Source organism: Salmo trutta, unplaced genomic scaffold (assembly GCF_901001165.1).
Source record: "Salmo trutta unplaced genomic scaffold, fSalTru1.1, whole genome shotgun sequence".
Lineage (NCBI taxonomy): Eukaryota > Metazoa > Chordata > Actinopteri > Salmoniformes > Salmonidae > Salmo > Salmo trutta.
The window spans coordinates 4069-25884 of NW_021823341.1; the positions used below are offsets into that span (position 1 = coordinate 4069).

The following is a 21816-nucleotide window of genomic DNA, read 5'->3' on the forward strand; positions in this document are numbered from 1 at the left end:
CGGCTTGTTAGACAATGATACGTCCCTATTGGACTAACATGATATGACGGCTTGTTAGACAATAAAGGGGGGGGGCGAAGAGCGGGAGAAGAAGAGACAAAGGAATTCAACTATCGTACATACAGTTGAATAATACACTCATTGTAAATATGGATATTTCTACCAAAGAATTATCCTCTTTTTTTGCAGTGGTATTGAGTATAATTTTGGCATTGAGTATTGTGATACTAAACCTGGTATTACCTAGTCCAATTGTGGTATCGTGACAGCACTATTGTAATGTGAGAGTGTGGTTGTTAGCTACCTGTAGCAGTGAGGTGCTGTTCTCGCGGGGCAGTCCTCTGTGTGTGTCTAGTCTAGCCCCTTGGAGGAGAAACAGGGCTCTGGTGTCTGGATCTCCCCACACCTCAGCCTCCTGTAGACCCTCCTTCAACAGCTTGGTGGCCTCCACACTGCTATCCATACCTACGTACGTGTACACATACACACAGGATAGTGTAAGACACGCACATACCTAAATGTAACCTGTCCCGCCTTTTGTAAGATACATACAGGCATAACGGAAAGTTTTCAGACCCCAGACTTTTTCCACATTTTGTTTACGTCATTTTTTCCCCCTCATCAACCTATACACAATACCCCATAATGACAAAGCAAAAACTGGTTTGTAGAAATGTTTGCAAATTTATAAAAATACAAAACTGAAGTATTCAGACCCTTTATTTAGTGCTTTGTTGAAGCACCTTTGGTAGCGATTACAGCCTCGAGTCTTCTTGGGTATGACGCTACAAGCTTGACACATCTTCTTGGGTATGACGCTACAAGCTTGGCACGCCTGTATTTGGGGAGTTTCTCCGATTCTTCTCTGTTGATCCTCTCAAGCTCTGTCAGGTTGGATAAGGAGCGTCGCTGCACCACCATGCTTCCTTGTAGGGATGGTGCCAGGTTTCCGCCAGACGTGACGCTTGCCATTCAGGCCAAAGAGTTCACTCTTGGTTTCATTAGACCAGAGAAAATTGTTTCTCATGGTCTGAGAGTTCTTTAGGGGCCTTTTGGCAAACTCCAAGCGGGTTGTCATGTGCCTTTTACTGAGGAGTGGCTTCCGTCTGGCCACTCTACCATAAAGGCCTGATTAGTGGAGTGCTGCAGAGATGGTTGTTCTTCTGGAAGGTTCTCCCATCTCCACAGAGGAACTCTGGAGCTCTATCAGAGTGACCATCTGGTTCTTGGTCACCTCCCTGACCAAGGCCCTTCTCCCCCGATTGCTCAGTTTGGCCAGGAGGCCAGCTCTAGGAAGAGTCTTGGTGATTCCAAACTTCTTCCATTTAAGAATGATGGAGGCCACTGTGTTCTTGGGGACCTTCAATGCTGCATAAATGTTTTGGTACCCTTCCCCAGATCTGTGCCTCGACACAATCCTGTCTCGGAGCTCTACAGACAATTCCTTTGACCTCATGGGTTGGTTTTTGGTCTGACATGCACTGTCAACTATGGGACCTTATAAAGACAGGTGTGTGTGTGCCTTTCCAAATCATGTCTAATCAATTGAATTTACCACAGTGGACTCCAAGTTGTAAAAACATCTCAAGGATGATCAATGGAAAAAGGATGCACCTGAGTTCAATTTCGAGACTCATAGCAAATGGTCTGAATACTTATAGAAATATGTTTTTTTATATATTTTTAATATAAACATTTGTTTTTGCTTTGTCATTATGGGGTATTGTGTGATGAGGGGAAAAAATGAGGGGTTAATGAGGGGGAAAAATGATAACAAAATGTGTAAAAAGTGAACACTTTCAAAATGCACTGTATTTAGGGGAAAATGTACCATACACATACAGAGCAACAATAGAATAAAACAAAGAGTTGGAGTGTAAGTCAATATGAAGTGCAGGGCTTGACATTCACTTTTTCAGCCACTTGTCCTTTGGACAAGTAGGACTGATTTTTTTACTTGCCTGAAAGCTCAAGTTACTTGTCCCCCCCTCCAAAAAATGGTCTAACACCATGGGCCAAAAAGGTGTTGTATGATGCAAGAAACCACTTCACAAAATAACAATCATTATTATCACTGGTATTGACAATGGAAGGCTGCTGGTCCCTGGTACCATGTAATATATCTCCTGCCGTTGTGGCCTTGAGAAAGACACTCCCCACAAAGTAAAATACTGCAGTAATAGGCAATAGACTCTCCATCTGAAGAGCTACTGGGTGTCCAGGCTTTTGACCCAACCCTGCTCAAACACACCAGTCAGCTTATCAAGGTGCTGTTGAGAAGCTCATTTTTTACAATGTGTGTTTGAGCAGGACTGGATCAAAAGCCTGCACACCTGCCAACCATCCTCTCCTGGAGGATGGTTGGCCACCCTGCAACATTACAATTACAACCAAATACTTGTGTTTTTATAAAATAATTCCCTCATTCAATGAATCAGGGATTAAATGGCCACAGTGGGGGAGGTAGCTAACTAAGATATTGATTTATTTTTAAGGCTAAAATATTCAGTGTTCAGGGAAGATGATGACAGCATAGGAGATTGGCTACTTGTCAATTAGGCTATTCTAATAATATTACTTTAACTCTGTCAGAATTACATGGCCAGTATTGAATAACGGAGAATCCTAGACAATTTTGAGCACTTGAGACGGTTTTAAAACCGGAGTATGCAGCATTGGCTTCATCAATACAAATACCTAGGTGTCTGGTTAGACTGTAAACTCTCCTTCCAGGCTCACATCAAACATCTCCAATCCAAAGTTAAATCTAGAATTGGCTTCCTATTTCGCAACAAAGCATCCTTCACTCATGCCGCCAAACATACCCTCGTAAAACTGACCATCTTACCGATCCTCGACTTTGGCGATGTCATTTACAAAATAGCCTCCAACACCCTACTCAACAAATTGGATGCAGTCTATCACAGTGCCATCCGTTTTGTCACCAAAGCCCCATATACTACCCACCACTGCGACCTGTACGCTCTCGTTGGCTGGCCCTCGCTCAATATTCGTCGCCAAACCCACTGGCTCCAGGTCATCTACAAGACCCTGCTAGGTACAGTCCCGCTTTATCTCTGCTCGCTGGTCACCATAGCTGCACCTACCCGTAGCACGCGTTCCAGCAGGTATATCTCACTTGTCACCCCCAAAGCCAATTCCTCCTTTGGCCGTCTCTCCTTCCAGTTCTCTGCTGCCAATGACTGGAACGAACTACAAAAATCTCTGAAACTGGAAACACTTATCTCCCTCACTAGCTTTAAGCACCAGCTGTCAGAGCAGCTCACAGATCACTGCACCTGTACATAGCCCATCTATAAATAGCCCAAACAACTACCTCTTCCCCTACTGTATTTATTTATTTTGCTCCTTTGCACTCCAGTATTTCTACTTTGCACACTTATCTATTGTCAAATCTACCATTCCATTGTTTTAATTGCTATATTGTATTTACTTCGCCACCATGGCCTATTTATTGCCTTACCTCCCTTATCTGACCTCATTTGCTCACATTGTATATAGACTTGTTTTTCTACTGTATTATTGACTGTATGTTTGTTTACTCCATATGTAACTCTGTGTTGTTGTATGTGTCGAACTGCTTTGCTTTATCTTGGGCAGGTCGCAGTTGTAAATGAGAACTTGTTCTCAACTTGCCTACCTGGTTAAATAAAGGTGAAATAAAAAAAATACAAAAATCAACGGCGCACCCGTATCAGCTGCGTGTTGGCCATTTGCGGTTGTACTCGAACACCCGTATCAACTGCGTGTTGGCCATTTGCGGTTGTACTCGAACACCCGTATCAACACGCAGTTGGCCATTTGCGGTTGTACTCGAACACCCGTATCAACTGTGTGTTGGCCATTTGCGGTTGTACTCGAACACCCGTATCAACACGCAGTTGGCCATTTGCGGTTGTACTCGAACACCCGTATCAGCTGCGTGCTGGCCATTTGCGGTTGTACTCGAACACCCGTATCAGCTGCGTGTTGGCCATTTGCGGGTGTACTCGAACACCCGTATCAGCTGCGTGTTGGCCATTTGCGGTTGTACTCGAACAACCGTATCAACACGCAGTTGGCCATTTGCGGTTGTACTCGAACACCCGTATCAACTGCGTGTTGGCCATTTGCGGTTGTACTCGAACACCCGTATCAACTGCGTGTTGGCCATTTGCGGTTGTACTCGAACACCCGTATCAACACGCAGTTGGCCATTTGCGGTTGTACTCGAACACCCGTATCAACTGCGTGTTGGCCTTTTGCGGTTGTACACGAGTGCCGGTGGAAAGTTATTTTACGACATCAGACATGACATCAATACATGCTACACGCTAAATAGTTAACCAGCCAAACTACACTATGTTTTGAATTGGCTAGGCTATATCATAATTTTACCTGCTGCACAATGTCTCTCACTCTCTCTCTCTCTCCTGTGACAACACCCACTGGCACACACGCAGGTGATTTTCCAGGATTGTCATTGCTGACCACAAATGTGCTATAACTGGACAAATAACTCACTAACTAGCAATGAATATCAACAAATGTGCACACGCAGCTAAGCTGGCTTTGATCTCAAAAACAAATCTCGCAACTGCATGATTGAAAGACCGCTTGTGCCCGTCAATGCACGCCCACAATAATTAACACATCGCATTCGGAGGACACTCTGATCCAATTCTGATCGGTGTATCCTAATTATTTGATATTGCGATTTTTGCGTGATTTTTTTCATTTGTCCATTCGGACATTTTTTTTTTTACTTGCCCTGGGTAAGAGGACAAGCGTTAATATCAACACATACACACAATTACCTGGGTAGATGGCAGTGCCAGGGATGTGTGCAACCAGACTGCGTACCACAGCCAGTCTACAGCGGAGCCACAGAGCCCGTTCCATCCTCTCTCTGGCCTCTACTGCCTGGGGACAGTCACCTGGCTGTGGACTGGGGGCATGGTGCTCTGCCTCCCTCATACCGCCCTGGGGAGGGTATACACACACACACACACACACACACACACACACACACACACACACACACACACACACACACACACACACACACACACACACACACACACACACACACACACACACACACACACACACACACACACACACACACACACACACACACACACACACAGCTACCTCTAGTTCTTGGCTGGTTCTGAGTGGCAGGGGGAACCGAATTTCCCAAATGTTTCCTTTTGAGTCATGACATAAAACAAAATCACTTTCTTTTTGTTGGTCAAAAGACAATTCTGAAAACTCTAGCTATGCAAAAAGCATTTTATGGTACAGTTAAGAGAGGTAATTACAAGGTGATTGTAGGTACCTGTTCACTCTTAGGTCTGGACTGTCTTCTGAGAGAGGAGGAGAGGGGTCTGTGGACAGGGGCGGGGCTTCCCCTCAGAATGATGGGAGAGTTCTGGAGCAGACTGATAGCAGACACTGCCATATCAGCACTGCAAAGAATAAACAGACAGAATTTTGATAGATGGGTGAATACAAACACATTTATACACAGGATACAGTCCTTTACCTCACCTGGAAGCGGTTTTGCCTTGCTGCAGGTAGAGGTTAGACAGTAGCAGGTAGGTGTCTATAGCCAGCTCCAGTTCCTCAGGGTCAGAGTGGAGCTGAGAGGAAAGACAGAGCTGCAGCTGGGAGCTCAGGAGACGACACACCTCTCTCAGCAGTAACGCCTACAGGAGAGGAGAGAGGTTAGGGCTGGAGGTAGACACAGGGTCTCCACACAGACAGAAAATGCAAGTTATATTTTAGCATTTTAACAGATGCTCTTTTCCACAGTGACTTCAGGCTCAATCAATCAGATATGCGATTCTTAAGAGTAAAACATTTAAAAATGACTTTAAAAACATGACTAGTGCATGGTTTGGTGGTGTCACGTAATGTAGAGTGCAAAAGGTTCTCAAACTATGAAAAGGAAAAATACAAGAAGGCCGAGATGCAAATATATACTTCAATTAATCCATCCTTGGAAGAATACAAAAAGGTGAAAGTGCTAAACAAATGTCACCTAATGACTTTCTATTTCACCTAATGTACACTCTACAAAGAGACACACACCTTGAATTTGCTGAGGGTGAGCTTGTCTTTCTGGGGGTCAAGGTGCAGTCCTTTGGGCTCCCTGGTCTTCCTTGTGGGGGAGCCACTGTGTGATTTGTCACTGTCACTATCCCTCTCTCCGGGGGGAGAGTTAGGGATACCTGGGCTACTGGATGTCCTCCTCACAACACTGCAACGCACCGCCCCATCTGAGATATCTGGAGAATATCAACAAACAATATTGTACAGTCCTACTGTGCATCCCCCTGCCATAGCTGTTCAGAAGTGTTAGTCAAAAGTCTTGAATCTCCTTCATGTCCCTGACTAGCAGTGGGATGTGAACAAGATAGACACAAACTGTCACGTCCTGACCCTAGTAAGATGTCATTTTCTATAGTAGAGTAGGTCAGGGCGTGACAGGGGGTGTTTTGGGTGGTTTGTCTATGTTTTCTATTTCTATGTTTTGTTCTAGTATTCTATTGCTATGTTGGAGGTTTTTGGGATGGTCTCTAATTGGAGATCATATTTATGTTGGGTTTTTTTTTTTTTTTTTGTGGGCAGTTGTATTCTGTTTAGTTGTGTTCTGTGTAGTCTTCAGTACCTGAGAACTGCTAGCTGATCGTTTTCTCTTTGTTATTTTCTTTAGTGTTCTGAGTTTAATAAACAGTAATTATGAGCACTCAACACGCTGCGCCTTGGTCCCCTCTATATGAGAGCCATTACACAAACAAACATTAGGGGGAAATGTCCACAAGTTCATTCTAATGAAAATATACTGATGAAAGAGTTAAGTGGATAGATTTTCTGAACTCCTGATTTATCAGTATTGTGTAATTGATTTGTAACTACACTGAACTAAAATATAAACTTAACATGTAAAGTGTTGGTACCATGTTTCATGAGCTGAACTAAAAGGCCCCTGAAATGTTCCACCCCCAAAAAAAACGCATTTCTCAAGTTTTGCGCACAAATGTGTTTACATCCCTGTTAGTGAACAGTTCTCCTTTGACAAGATAATCCATCCACCTGACAGGTGTGGCATATCAAGAAGCTTATTAAACAGCATGATCATTACACCTTGTGCTGGGGACAATAAAAGGCCACACTAAAATGTGCACACAACAATGCAACAGATGTCTCAAGTTTTGAGGGAGCGTGCAATTGGCATGCTGACTGCAGGAATGTCCACCAGATCTGTTGCCAGAGAATTTAATGTTAATTTCCCTACCGTAACCGACTTCAGTTGGTAAATGCTCACCTTTGATGGCCACTGGCACACTGGAGAAGTGTGCTCTTCACAGATTAATCTCAGTTTCAACTGTATCGGGCAGATAGCATGTATGGCGTTGTGTGGGCGAGCGGTTGTTAACTTTGTGAAAAGAGTGCCCTATGGTGGCGGTGGGGTTATGGTATTGGCAGGCATAAGCTTCGGGCAACAAATACTATTGCATTTAATGATGACAATTTGAATGCACAGAGATACCGTGATGAGATCCTGATGCCCATGGTCGTGCCATTCATCTGCCGTCCTCACTTCATGTTTCAGCATGACAATGCACGGCCCCATGTCACAAGGATCTGTACACAATTCCTGGAAGCTGAAAATGTCCCAGTTCTGTATTGTTACCTTGAGGTTCAGGCAGGGAGTGTATGGTGGAGCTGAGGGCCAGTATGAGCTGTACTCTGGCCAGGGTGAGACGCCTGCTCAGTATGGAGCCATACAGAACACTGGCCTCTGTGCCCAGACGACGGTTCACTAAGTCCTCCAGGGCCTGAATATAGGATACAGATAAACAATTGTGAGAGCAAAATTGCAAGATGATGTTATAATGCTGTAATTGCATCAAATGGTTGTTTTATTCAACAGAACAAGGGGTTGTTAGAACGCTCATCTGTGTGTGTTCTACTGAGGATGGGCCTCTGTAAGATTTACCATGTCTTTGGGTGATACCGCATTCCAAAGCATGAGTTAATGTTTCTGTTCTATATGGTACCAGGGAGACATGACTCCAGGGTCAGACCCTGGTCTCTACACAATGAGAACAGTTTTTACAGCAGATACTGTTTGCTGTGAATTATAAGTATCTTTCATACAAATCTTAACCTTGTGATCCATTCCACACATCTGTTGTGTGTCATGTAGACTGAAGGAGGATGGACTTTACTATAAAATTCTGTGGCTCAAACCAGCTGGTTGAGTTCTCAGTGATCACCTCCAGGGGTGATATAAAATGCTGTGGCACAAACCAGCTGGTTGAGTTCTCAGTGATCACCTCCAGGGGTGATATAAAATGCTGTGGCTCAAACCAGCTGGTTGAGTTCTCAGTGATCACCTCCAGGGGTGATATAAAATGCTGTGGCTCAAACCAGCTGGTTGAGTTCTCAGTGATCACCTCCAGGGGTGATATAAAATGCTGTGGCACAAACCAGCTGGTTGAGTTCTCAGTGATCACCTCCAGGGGTGATATAAAATGCTGTGGCTCAAACCAGCTGGTTGAGTTCTCAGTGATCACCTCCAGGGGTGATATAAAATGCTGTGGCTCAAACCAGCTGGTTGAGTTCTCAGTGATCACCTCCAGGGGTGATATAAAATGCTGTGGCTCAAACCAGCTGGTTGAGTTCTCAGTGATCACCTCCAGGGGTGATATAAAATGCTGTGGCTCAAACCAGCTGGTTGAGTTCTCAGTGATCACCTCCAGGGGTGATATAAAATGCTGTGGCACAAACCAGCTGGTTGAGTTCACAGTGATCACCTCCAGGGGTAATTACTGACCAGCTCCATTACTGCAGTAATTAAATAATAACGTTTGATGGTTTTGAAGAAATCTAAGAGACTCTCCTTTTCATTACAATAATTCCCCCACACAATCAAACATACACTACAGTCAGATACACACACACACTACCATCAGATACATACACTACAATTAGATACTCACTAAAATAAGATACATTCACTACCATCAGGGGTTAAATTGGGCCGGGTCCCGCCGGGGCTGAGATGCGGCTCCTATGATCCAAATGAGAGCCAGGCGGAGCAGGGACTCGGTACCTTTGATTTTGCGAATTTTGAATTATCTAATGAAAGATTTCTTTCCACATTTACTTTTCCTCAGCCAACAATATGAGAAAGCAACAGCAACCCCATAGTAGAATAGTTTACCTATTCAATTGGCCAGCTTGTCGCATTCTGTGCGAGAAAATAATATCCCGCACAGGGAGAGAAACATGCATGCCCAGTCATTGTACAACATTCTTAATGCAATCGCAGTGAAACACACCTTGTGAAATCAGTTTTGATGGCCACTGTTAAAACCTCTTACATCTAGACGTTCCGCTAGCGGAACACCTGCTCCAATATCCAATGATAGGCGTGGCGCGAATTACAAATTCCTCAAAAATACAAAAACTTCAATTTTTCAAACATATGACTATTTTACAGCATTTTAAAGACAAGACTCTCCTTTATCTAACCACACTGTCCGATTTCAAAAAGGCTTTACAGCGAAAGCAAAACATTAGATTATGTCAGCAGAGTACCCAGCCAGAAATAATCAGACACCCATTTTCAAGCTAGCATATAATGTCACAAAAAACAAAACCACAGCTAAATGCAGCACTAACCTTTGATGATCTTCATCAGATGACACGCCTAGGACATTATGTTATACAATACATGCATGTTTTGTTCAATCAAGTTCATATTTATATCAAAAACCAGCTTTTTACATTAGCATGTGACGTTCAGAACTAGCATTCCCACCGAACACTGCCGGTGAATTTACTAAATTACTCACGATAAACGTTCACAAAAAACAGAACAATTATTTTAAGAATTATAGATACAGAACTCCTTTTTGCAATCGAGGTGTCCGATTTTAAAATAGCTTTTCGGTGAAAGCACATTTTGCAATATTCTGAGTAGATAGCCCAGCCATCACGGCTAGCTATTTTGACACCCACCAAGTTTAGCCCTGACCAAACTCCGATTTACTATTAGAAAAGTTTGATTACCTTTGGTGTTCTTCGTCAGAATGCACTCCCAGGACTGCTACTTCAATAACAAATGTTGGTTTGGTTCAAAATAACCCATAGTTATATCCAAATAACGGCGTTTTGTTCATGCGTTCAAGACACTATCCGAAGTGTAAATAAGGGTCACACGCACGACGCATTTCGTGACAAAAAAATTCTAAATATTCCATTACCGTACTTCGAAGCATGTCAACCGCTGTTTAAAATCAATTTTTATGCCATTTTTCTCGTAAAAAAGCGATAATATTCCGACCGGGAAAGCGTGTATACGTACAAAGAGAGAGAAAATAAAAGCATGGGATCCCCTCGTGCACGAGCCTGAGTTTCATAGTACTGTGACCGGCCACTATCCAAACGCGCTACTTTTTTTCAGCCAGAGCCTGCAAAGCCACGATTCAGCTTTTTGCCGCCTTCTGAGAGCCCATGGGAGCCGTAGGAAGTGTCACGTAACAGCAGAGATCCCCTGTAATGGATAGAGATAATCAAGAAGGCCAAGAAATGGTCAGACAGGGTACTTCCTGTACAGAATCTTCTCAGGTTTTGGCCTGCCAAATGAGTTCTGTTATACTCACAGACACCATTCAAACAGTTTTAGAAACTTTGGAGTGTTTTCTATCCAAAGCTAATAATTATATGCATATTCTAGTTTCTGGGCAGGAGTAATAATCAGATTAAATCGGGTACGTTTTTTATCCGGCCGTGAAAATACTGCCCCCTAGCCATAACAGGTTAAAAGAGTAGGGTCACAGGGCTTTCTATTGTTAAATCTCAAATCCCCAAAATGTGTGAACTGCATCATTTTAGAACCAGAGTTTTAGCAGCGGCATGGTTTATGTGCGTTAGTGCTGACCATTGGCGATGAATGCATAGGGGAGACTGGGGCTAAATATACCACGGGTCAGGTAGGCCTTCATTATATTCACAGTCCATGATCCTTGGCTGAGTGCCAGTGGACTGTTTTTTGCAGATACAAAAATGTGTAATGGGGTGTAATGGTTCACCAAACCCACTGTTCGGTACGTATTGCGGTTTTGGGGTCACCGTTCGATCCAGTTTCAGTACAGCAGGAAAATGAAATGCCAACAGTTACTGTAGTTATTTTTTGTTTATTTAAGAAAATACAAAGTGTTGGTATTCCTGAGTCATATAATGCCTGATGAGAGGATAACAAATAAAACAGGAATACCAACACTATTTTCTTACATTAAAACACATGATTACTCATCAACAACACAAAAATTAAGTGCAATATGCGTGTGAAATCAATTTGTAAACATGGCTCAGACATTGTATTGGCCTATGCTATAATGTTTTCTTACAAAGAGAAAAAGATGTGGACTTGTGTGACTCTCATAAAGAGGGTGGGTCTTTAGCACGGTACTTCTCATCTCCCACTCCGGGGTAATGTGAGGGGCTGTCACTAAGTAGCTCTCTATAGCCCTGGAGGTCCATCCATCTGTAGTAAGCGCAACACAGGTTGCATTGGCTAATTCATTGACAACTTCAGATTTAGCTTGCTTATATGACTACATAGCTGATGCCTGCTGGACTGTTCATTTATCACGGTACTCCATTTTGTAAAAATGTTTTGTTTATCTGTCGGCCCCTGCCTCGAAATCAGGCCGTGTGTAGTTAACCGACCCTCTCTGCCCATTCATCGCCATTTTACCTGTTGTTGTCTTAGTTGATTAGCTGTTGTTGTCTTACCCGTTGTTGTCTTACCTAGCTCTCCCAATCAACACCTGTAATTGCTTTATGCCTCGCTTTATGTCTCTCTCAAATGTCAATATGCCTTGTATACTGTTGTTTAGGATAGTTATCATTGTTTTAGTTTACAGTGGAGCCCCTAGTCCCACTCTACATGCCTCAGATTCCTCCTTTGTCCCACCTCCGACACATGCGGTGATCTCACCCAGTATAACCAACACGTCCAGAGATGCAACCTCTCTTATCATCACTCAGTGCCTGGGCTTACCTCCACTGTACCCGCACCCCACCATACCCCTGTCTGCACATTATGCCCTGAATCTATTCTACCATGCCCAGATATCTGCTCCTTCTTTTCTCTGTCCCCAACGCACTAGACGACCAGTTTTGATAGCCTTTAGCCGTACCCTCAACCTACTCCCCCTCTGTTCCTCGGGTAATGTGGAGGTTAACCTGTTGGGGCTAGGGGGCAGTATTTGCACGGCGGGATAAAAAACGTACCCGATTTAAACTGGTTACTACTCTTGCCCAGAAACGAGAATATGCATATAATTAGTAGATTTGGATAGAAAACACTCTAAAGTTTCTAAAACAGAATGGTGTCTGTGAGTATAACAGAACTCATATGGCAGGCCAAAACCTGAGAAGATTCCATACAGGAAGTGCCCTGTCTGACAATTTATTGTCCTTCTTTAGCCTCTCTATCAAAAATACAGCATCTGTGCTGTAACGTGACATTTTCTAAGGCTTCCATTGGCTCTCAGAAGGTGCCAGAAAGTGTAATGAGATGTCTGCAGTCTCTGGGCTAAGTACAGCAGCTCTGTTTGTTACTGGTCAGGCTGAGGACAGTGACACTGAAAATGCGTGTTCATTTGAATTCTCCATTTTGTTCTTTCAGTCTTTGAATGAATACAACGTCGCCCGGTTGGAATACTATCGCTATTTTACGAGAAAATCGCATAAAAATTGATTTTAAACAGTGTTTGACATGCTTCGAAGTACGGTAATGGAATATTCTTAATTTTTTTGTCACGAAATGCGCTCGCGCGTCACCCTTCGGATTGTGACCTGAACGCACGAACAAAACGGAGCTATTTCAACTTAACTATGGATTATTTCGAACCAAAACAACATTTGTTATTGAAGTAGAAGTCCTGGGAGTGCATTCTGACGAAAAACAGCAAAGGTAATCCAATTTTTCTTATAGTAAATCTGAGTTTGGTGAGGGCCAAACTTGGTGGGTGTCAAATTAGCTAGCCGTGATGGCCGGGCTATCTACTCAGAATATTGCAAAATGTGCTTTCGCTGAAAAGCTATTTTAAAATCTGACACCGCGATTGCATAAAGGAGTTCTGTATCTATAATTCTTAAAATAATTGTTATGTATTTTGTGAACGTTTTATGCTGAGTAATTAAGTAAATTCACCGGAAGTTTGCGGTGTGTATGCTAGTTGCTAGTTCTGAACATCACATGCTAATGTAAAAAGCTGGTTTTTGATATAAATATGAACTTGATTGAACAAAACATGCATGTATTGTATAACATAATGTCCTAGGAGTGACATCTGATGAAGATCATCAAAGGTTAGTGCTGCATTTAGCTGTGTTTTTGGTTTTTGTGACATATGCTTGCTTGAAAAATGGCTTTGTGGTTATTTCTGGCTATGTACTCTCCTAACATAATATAATGTTTTTCTTTCGCTGTAAAGCCTTTTTGAGATTGGACAATGTGGTTAGATTAACGAGAGTCTTGTCTTTCAAATGGTGTAAAATAGTCCTATGTTTGAGAACTTTGAATTATGACATTTTGTGGTTTTAAATTTGGCGCTCTGATGTGACACTGGCTGTTGAATAGTGCGGAACGATTTCGTCCCACCTACCCTAGAGAGGTTAACCCAGGCCCTGCGTGCCCCCAGGCACTCTCAATTGTTGACTTCTGTAATCGAAAAAGCCTTTGTTTCATGCATGTCAACATCAGAAACCTCCTCCCTAAGTTTGTTTTACTCACTGCTTTAGCACAATCCGCCAACCCTGATGTCCTTGCCGTGTCTGAATTCTGGCTTAGGAAGACCACCAAAAATTCAGACATTTCCATACCCAACGACAACATTTTCCGTCAAGATAGAACTGCCAAAGGGGGAGGAGTTGCAATCTACTGCAGAGATAGCTTGCAAAGTCCTGTCATACTTTCCAGGTCTATGCCCAAACAGTTCGAGCTTCTAATTTAAAAAAATTCTCTCTCCAGGAATAAGTCTCTCACTGTTGCCACCTGTTATAGACCCCCCTCAGCTCCCAGCTGTGCCCTGGACACCATATGTGAATTGATTGCCCCTCATCAATCTTCAGAGTTCGTTCTGTTAGGTGACCTAAACTGGGATATGCTAAGATACCACAGTGAGAAAGGATTCAGTTCGCAACTCCTACTGCTTCCACTAGATGTCAACGATCTTTAGAAAGTTGTTGGAAGCATCTGTGATGAATACAGACCGAATAAGAAAGCTTACAAGTTGACACGTCATCACTTCATTTTTTGCGCCTGCGCATGAATCTGAGAAGAGTGCCTTTGTCATTATCGTTTATTCTAGACACTTGATAGGTTGTGTGAAAATATTACTGATGTTTACTGATGTTTCACGTTAAAAATGGACCAAAAGATTAATGATGAACAACGTTTGACATGTTTAAACAAACGTAAATAGATTATTTACTAGGTTTTCTTTAGCTTTTTGACGTGACTTTACACTGCCCACCTCATTTTGTGGGAGCCTACTGAACGCTAACTATTTGGACATAAATTATGAACTTTGTCAAAAGAAACCACATTTGTTCTGGACCTGGGATCTCTGGCAGCGCCTTCTGATGGAGATAATCAAAGGTAAGGGGATATTTAGAATGTTATTATCGATATTAGATGATGCTAATGCTAACGGTATAGCTTAGCTTAGCTTAGCATATAGCTTATTGTTGTTAGCATAGTACCCAGTTTATGCAAAATGTGATTTCCCAGTAAAGTTATTTTGAGATCTGGCCATTCGGTAGCAATTACGAGATGATAATATATTATTCTTTGAATGACAATATTATAATTTACCAATGTTTTCGAATAGTAATTCCGTGATTTGTAATGCTGGATTCACTGGGTGCATTCGAGCCGAAAAAAATTCTGAATTTCACCGCGACTGTAAATGCTGTTTTTGGATATAAATATGAACTTGATGGAACTAAAAATGCATGTATTGTATAACATAATGTCCTATGAGTGTCATCTGATGCAGATTGTCAAAGGTAAGTGCATAATTCTAGCTAGTTTTCTGTCTGTTGATGCCCTTCTTTGAATTGGCTAAACATTACACGCAGCTATTGTCAATGTACTCTCCTCACATCACACCCCGGCAGTCCTACAATCTAAGCTAGATGCCCTCAATCTCACACAAATCATCAAGGAACCCACCAGGTACAACCCTAAATCCGTAAACATGGGCACCCTCATAGATATTATCCTGACCAACTTGCCCTCCAAATACACCTCTGCTGTTTTCAATCAGGATCTCAGCGATCACTGCCTCATTGCCTGCATCCGCTATGGGTCCGCGGTCAAACGACCACCCCTCATCACTGTCAAACGCTCCCTAAAACACTTCTGCGAGCAGGCCTTTCTAATCAACCTGGCCTGGGTAACCTGGAAGGATATTGACCTCATCCCATCAGTCGAGGATGCCTGGTTGTTCTTTAAAAGTAATTTCCTCACCATCTTAAATAAGCATTCCCATTTCAAAAAATGTAGAACTAAGAACAGATATAGCCCTTGGTTCACTCCAGACCTGACTGCCCTTGATCAGCACAAAAACATCCTGTGCTGGACTGCAATAGCATCGAATAGTCCCCGCGATATGCAACTGTTCAGGGAAGTCAGGAACCAATACACACAGTCAGGGGCGGAAATCACGGGGGGGACACGACCCCCCCATCCTGGGAAAAATATGATTTTTCCCCCCCAATATATCACTGAAACATAACTATGTAATTTAAATAATATTAATAATACGCAATGAAAGCAATTGTGCTGATTATAGACACTTAATAGCGCGTTTTTAAGTTTCAAAAGATTGCGACCCCCCCCACCCTTTGCCTCACAATGGTTTGATCCACTGCCAGTTCCTTAGCTTGCTAGGTAACAGAGAGGTCGTATCTACTGTCTGAAAGGTACTGAATGCAAGTAACTGAGTGAGGTTAATCCAGTCAATCGCACACACACACTAGCTGAATATGCAGAGCTAGCGCGCAAATATTAACTATTAAGCTAGCTAGTACCTATTCCATTTATGTGGCCTCGTCAAAGATGGAATCTTTGCTATCGTCAGTTTATTCCAAGATCAGCATGCATGTAAGTTAGTGCTGTGATAAGGTTAGCGATAAACTGAACAGAACTACACTCTCTTCTACCATTGTTTTAAATATATTTAATGGTCTCCTTGCAAAAGCTAAATTGTCGCAAGGGAACTTTTATTTATATATTTTATTTCACCTTTATTTAACCCGGGTAGCAAAGATTATAGCAAACACCACTGAATTGGTGCTCGCTAGCTTTGCAAATTCAGCTATTGTTAGAAGCCAGCCAATATGAAACAAACGATTAAAATTACAAAAGGTTGCAGCATATGTTGTGTAAATGGTGAACTCATACAGCTGTCAACTCTTGTCACTGCAATCCGTTTCACATTTGCTAGCTACCTTTTAGATCGAAGCCCATATAGAATGATAGAAGATAAGATGATAGAAGCCCATCTCCTACTGTAAATAACCTACATATTGTGTGTGTGTAGCCAACCAGGTAGAAAAATGGCAGAAAAAAGACGGACATCAGAGTATTTTTCAGTACACCAAAACGCAAAGTAAGAACCCTAGTAGCCTAATATCTCAAAGACTAGTTGATAAAATGTTCATAAGAAAGAAATGAAATTCTAATGGAAATGTTTCACAATGATGTCATTAGGCAGAGCAGGCAACAGATGGCACACAGACAGCAGAGTTGGGGACAGATATGCAGGGACAGACTGGCAGAGACAGGGAGTCTCAGGTAAGTTTGTTGAGTCTTTGTTTGGCAACATTATGAAAGGTTCTCAATTTTTTTGACTTGTAAAATAGGAACATAATTGGAAAATGCCATGGATACCCCCACTCTCAACTTAAACTGGTGACTGAACTAAGATTTGTTAAAGGCAATGGTACTGCTGTTGTGATTAGTTGTGTAGTTTTGGGTACCGGTAGTTAGGAGTACGGCAAACACCTTATTTCTTTGGTTCCTCAATATACATTTACCATATTAAACGTAGGCTATGTGTTACAGCACTACTTTTGGTGTCCCCCTCAGGAATTGCTCTTGAGAAAATGTAATGTAATTGTCCCCTCCAAAGTTGATATCAGATTTTCGCCCCTGCACACAGTCAGTCAGGAAAGCAAAGGCTAGCTTTTTCAAACAGAAATGTGCATCCTGTAGCTCTAACTCCAAAAGGTTTTGGGGCACTGTAAAGTCCATGGAGAACAAGTGCATCTCCTCCCAGCTGCCCACTGCACTGAGGCCAGGTAACACGGTCACCACCGATAAATCCATGATAATCAAAAATTTCAATAAGCATTTCTCTACGGCTGGCCATGTTTTCCTCCTGGCTACCCCAACCCCGGCCAACAGCCGTCTCCCCGGTTGCCGTACGCAGTAATTGACAGTTCCCCGCTTCTCGATCACCTCGTATGGTCCGTGCCATGTTGCCAGGAACTTACTTTCGGGCCGTGGGGATCAAGACCAACACCCTGTCTCCCATCTGGAATTCTCGGGGCTGGGCTCCCCGATTGTAGACCTGGGCTTGGGCGCGTTGGGCCTTCTCCATATGTTCCCTCACGACTGGCCACATGGCTGTCATCCGCTCCCACATTGTCTCCACGTGCTCTACCACGCTGCGTAAGGGGGTCAGTTGGGCTTCCCACACCTCCTTGGCGAGGTCCAGTAGGCCGCGTGGCCTCCTCCCATAGAGGAGTTTGAACGGGGAAAACCCAGTGGAGGATTGGGAACATTAGGTGGGGTAGTAGCTGGTCCCAGTTCTTCCCGTCCTGCTTGATGACCTTCCGCAGCATCTGTTTGAGCGTTTTATTAAAGCGCTCGACGAGCCCATCCGTCTGCGGGTGAAAAACGGAGGTCCGGATCGGCTTGATCTGCAGGAGGGCACACAACTCTTTCATGAGGCCTGACATAAACTCCGTACCTTGGTCTGTCAGGATCTTGTTCGGGATGCCCACCCGGCTAAAGAGGTGGAACAGCTCCCGGTCGAGTCCCTTGGACACCGCCGCCCGTAGGGGAATGGTCTCGGGATACCGGGTGGCGTAGTCCACTATTACCGAGATGTACCTGTGTCCTCGTGCAGTCTTTACCAGGGGTCCCACTATGTCCATGGCGATGCATTCAAAGGGCACCCCGATTATTGGCAGGGGGACCAGAGGGTTATGAAAGTTTGCTTTCGGGGCAGTGAGTTGACACGCCGGGCAGCTGCGACAGTAGTCTTCCACGGCCCTCCTCATCCCGGGCCATTGGAACTGGGCGGCGATCCATTCCCGGGTCTTCTCCATTCCCAGGTGTGCCCCCAACAGGTGGGTGTGGGCCAGCTGAAGAACGGTTCCTACGTACCGTCGGGGCAGCAACAATACCTCTCGAAGTTCCCCCTGTTGGCGCGACACCTGATACAAAAGGTTATTCTTAATTTGAAAATGGGGTATCGCCAGTCACTCACCCCCGGAAGTAGCTGTCCATCCACGGCTATCACTTGGGCGGCGGCAGCTTTCAAGTTCGGATTCTCCCACTGGGCCGTTCCGAATTGTCCCCTCAGTTGACCCCCAGTGGGGGTCTCTACTAGCCCCTCGAAATCGAGGAGGGGGAGGATGGGCTCCTCCTCCAGGGATTCCCCAGGGGGCTCGGGTTCCGGCGCCCCCTCCGACTCTGGAGCCGTAGACACATGCTGGTTAACCGGTTGCTTCTGGGCCGCACAGGCTATTGGTCGTCCCCGCTCTCTTCTTTGGCCGGCTCGTACCTTCTTCCTCAATTCGTGCCCCCATAGGGCCGCGAACAGCAGACAATACCGTCGAACTAGGAGAGGTACCGGCAGCTCTGGTACTGCCCCCACCATCATCTGACAGCTCCCTTGTGGCGTCACGATGTTGGTCCATATGGTGGGATACCGCTTTGTGTCCCCGTGAACACAGGAAATGGACATCTCCCTACCCCTTTCGGTCTCCTGGTCGTGGAACCGTTGAGCCCGATGGGCCAGGCTGTACCCATAGCGGCTGAGTATCTCCCGTTTGAGTCCGTCGTAGTTAGCCGCCTGTTCATCGTTCACGTCCCAATACGCCTTTTGGGCATTCCCATAGTGGAACGGGGCCAGCAGACTTGCCCACTGCAGCCTTGGCCATCCTTCCCATAGGGCGCGTGGTGGTTCAAATGTACAGAGGTATGTTTCGATGTCATCGTCTTCCGTTAGCTTGATCAAAAACTGGTTGGGATGTGATCCAGGAGACGCTCCTCCTTGCAGCTTCCTGACTTCCTCAACGAGGCAGACATTTTGTAGTCGCTGTTCCTCCTGCGTTCGTTCCTGAACCGCCTGTTGTGCTTGTTGGGCCCGGACGAACTGAGCTATCAACTCGTCCATGCTGATACTGTGTAAACGTCAACCCTGATCTGACGACGTTATCAGACGTGCCCGCATTCTCCACCACTTGTGGCAGACCAGGGGGTTTGGTCAAGAAGTTTACCCATATCAGACACGGACAGAGAAGGATTAGCTCAGTTTCAAGGGTGTTTATTTAAATAATAGATCAAAAAGAAAAGGATAGGTCTCCCCTATGAGACCCTCTCCGGGATGCTGTCTTCTGGTATTCCGGGTCTGGCTGTATCCTGTCGGGCACAAAACTGAACTCCCTCTTCTTACCTCTGCAACCGTCAACAATACCACGGGAGTCCTTTCTTCCCCCATTCCTCCTGTGTGCTGCCCTTCTGGCAGCTTTATGGGCCTTGCACAGCTGGTGAGCAATCCGCTCTTGATTACTCACCAGCTCCCAATCAGACCCAATTAGTCTTGGCTGGAGAGTATACATCACGAGCCATCGCCTCGTGATGTATACTCCATCTGTTACCAGGCTTCGACGAGTCTCCCCCTGGTGGCTGACCTGCTGTACGCCACAAGACCTATATCCATCCTGCCCTGCCTCTCTAAAGTTTTCGAAAGCCAAGTTTATAAACAGATCACTGACCATTTCGAATCCCACCATACCTTCTCCGCTGTGCAATCCAGTTTCCGAGCTGGTCACGGGTGCACCTCAGCCACGCTCAAGGTATTAAACGATATCATACCCGCCATCAATAAAAGACAGTACTGTGCAGCCGTCTTCATCGACCTGGCCAAGGCTTTCGACTCTGTCAATCACCGTATTCTTATCGGCAGACTCAGTAGCCTTGGTTTCTCAAATGACTGCCTCGCCTGGTTCACCACCTACTTCGCAGACAGAGTTCAGTGTGTCAAATCGGAGGGCCTGTTGTCCGGACCTCTGGCAGTCTCTATGGGGGTACCACAGGGTTCAATTCTCGGGCCGACTCTTTTCTCTGTATACATAAATGATGTCGCTCTTACTGAGGGTGATTCACTGATCCACCTATACGCAGACGACACCATTCTGTATACATCTGGCCCTTCTTTGGACACTGTGTTAACTAACCTCAAAACGAGATTCAATGCCACACGACACTCCTTCCGTGGCCTCTAACTGCTCTTAACCTGTCAAAGTATAGGGGGCAGTATTTTCGATTTCGGATGAAAAACGTGCCCAGAGTAAACTGCCTAATACTCGGGCCCAGAGTCAAATATTTGCATATTATTAGTAGATTTGGATAGAAAACACTCTGAAGTTTCTAAAACTGTTTGAATGATGTCTGTGAGTATAACAGAACTCATATGGCAGGCAAAAACCTGAGAAAAATCCAACCAGGAAGTGGGAAATCTGATGCTTGTAGTCTTTTCAAGTCATTGCCCATCTAACACACAGTGACTTAGGGTTCATTTTGCACTTCCCAAGGCTTCCACTAGATGTCAACAGTCTTTAGAACTTAGTTTCAGGCTTTTGCGGTGAACACAGAGCGAACAAGAAGGCCGGGAAGTTGGTAACTCAGAAAATTACATGAGTTTTGTGGCGCGCGTTCACGTGATGAGGTAGCTGTGTTCCATAACGTTTTTCAAGACGTTGGAATCGTCTGGTTGGAATATTATTGAAGTTTTATGTTAAAAAAGCCCTAAAGATTGATGCTATACAACGTTTGACATGTTTCAACGAACGTAAATATAACTTTTTTTGACTTTGTCGTGAAATTTTGGGCGCGCTTCCTACATTTGGAGTAGTTTACTGAACGCGCCAACAACGAGGTATTTGGACATAAATTATGGACTTTATCGAACAAAACAACATTTATTGTGGACCTGGGATTCCTGGAAGTGCCTTCTGATGAAGATCAAAGGTAAGTGAATATTTATAATGCTATTTATGATTTTAGATGACTCCAAAATGGCGGGTATCTGTATTGCCTGTTGTATTTTTCTGAGCGCCGTACTCATATTATTGCAAAGTGTGCTTTCCCTGTGAATTTAAAAAAAAAATCTGTCACAGCGGTTGCATTCAGGAGAAGTGTATCTATAATTCTTGGAATAACAGTTTAATATTTTATCAACGTTTATGATGAGTATTTTTGTAAATTGTTGTGCTCATTCACCGGGAGTTTTGGAGGAAAAATATTTTCTGAACATCATGCGCCAATGTAAAATGGGGTTTATGGATATAAATATGAACTTTATCGAACAAAACATACATGTATTGTGTAACATTGAGTCCTAGGAGTGTCATCTGATGAAGATTGTCAAAGGTTAGTGCTTAATTTTAGCTGTATTTATGGTTTTTGTGATCCATCTCCTG

The 21816-nt window shown here is 44.0% G+C and overlaps 1 protein-coding gene across 1 annotated transcript in view; it reads right to left on the minus strand.

Moving 5' to 3' along the window:
• Positions 1-230: 230 nt before the first annotated feature.
• The window catches only part of LOC115190178 (cilia- and flagella-associated protein 54-like), a 40615-nt gene continuing 19029 nt past the window's right edge, over positions 231-21816 (minus strand). Inside the window, exons 13-18 of the mRNA XM_029748664.1 lie at positions 7703-7847; positions 6097-6293; positions 5554-5711; positions 5342-5471; positions 4818-4983; positions 231-465 (exon numbers count right to left, since the gene is read on the minus strand). Of these exons, the coding sequence (XP_029604524.1) occupies positions 272-465; positions 4818-4983; positions 5342-5471; positions 5554-5711; positions 6097-6293; positions 7703-7847 (990 nt within the window). The 3' untranslated portion in view covers positions 231-271. The remainder of the gene's footprint in view (positions 466-4817; positions 4984-5341; positions 5472-5553; positions 5712-6096; positions 6294-7702; positions 7848-21816) is intronic.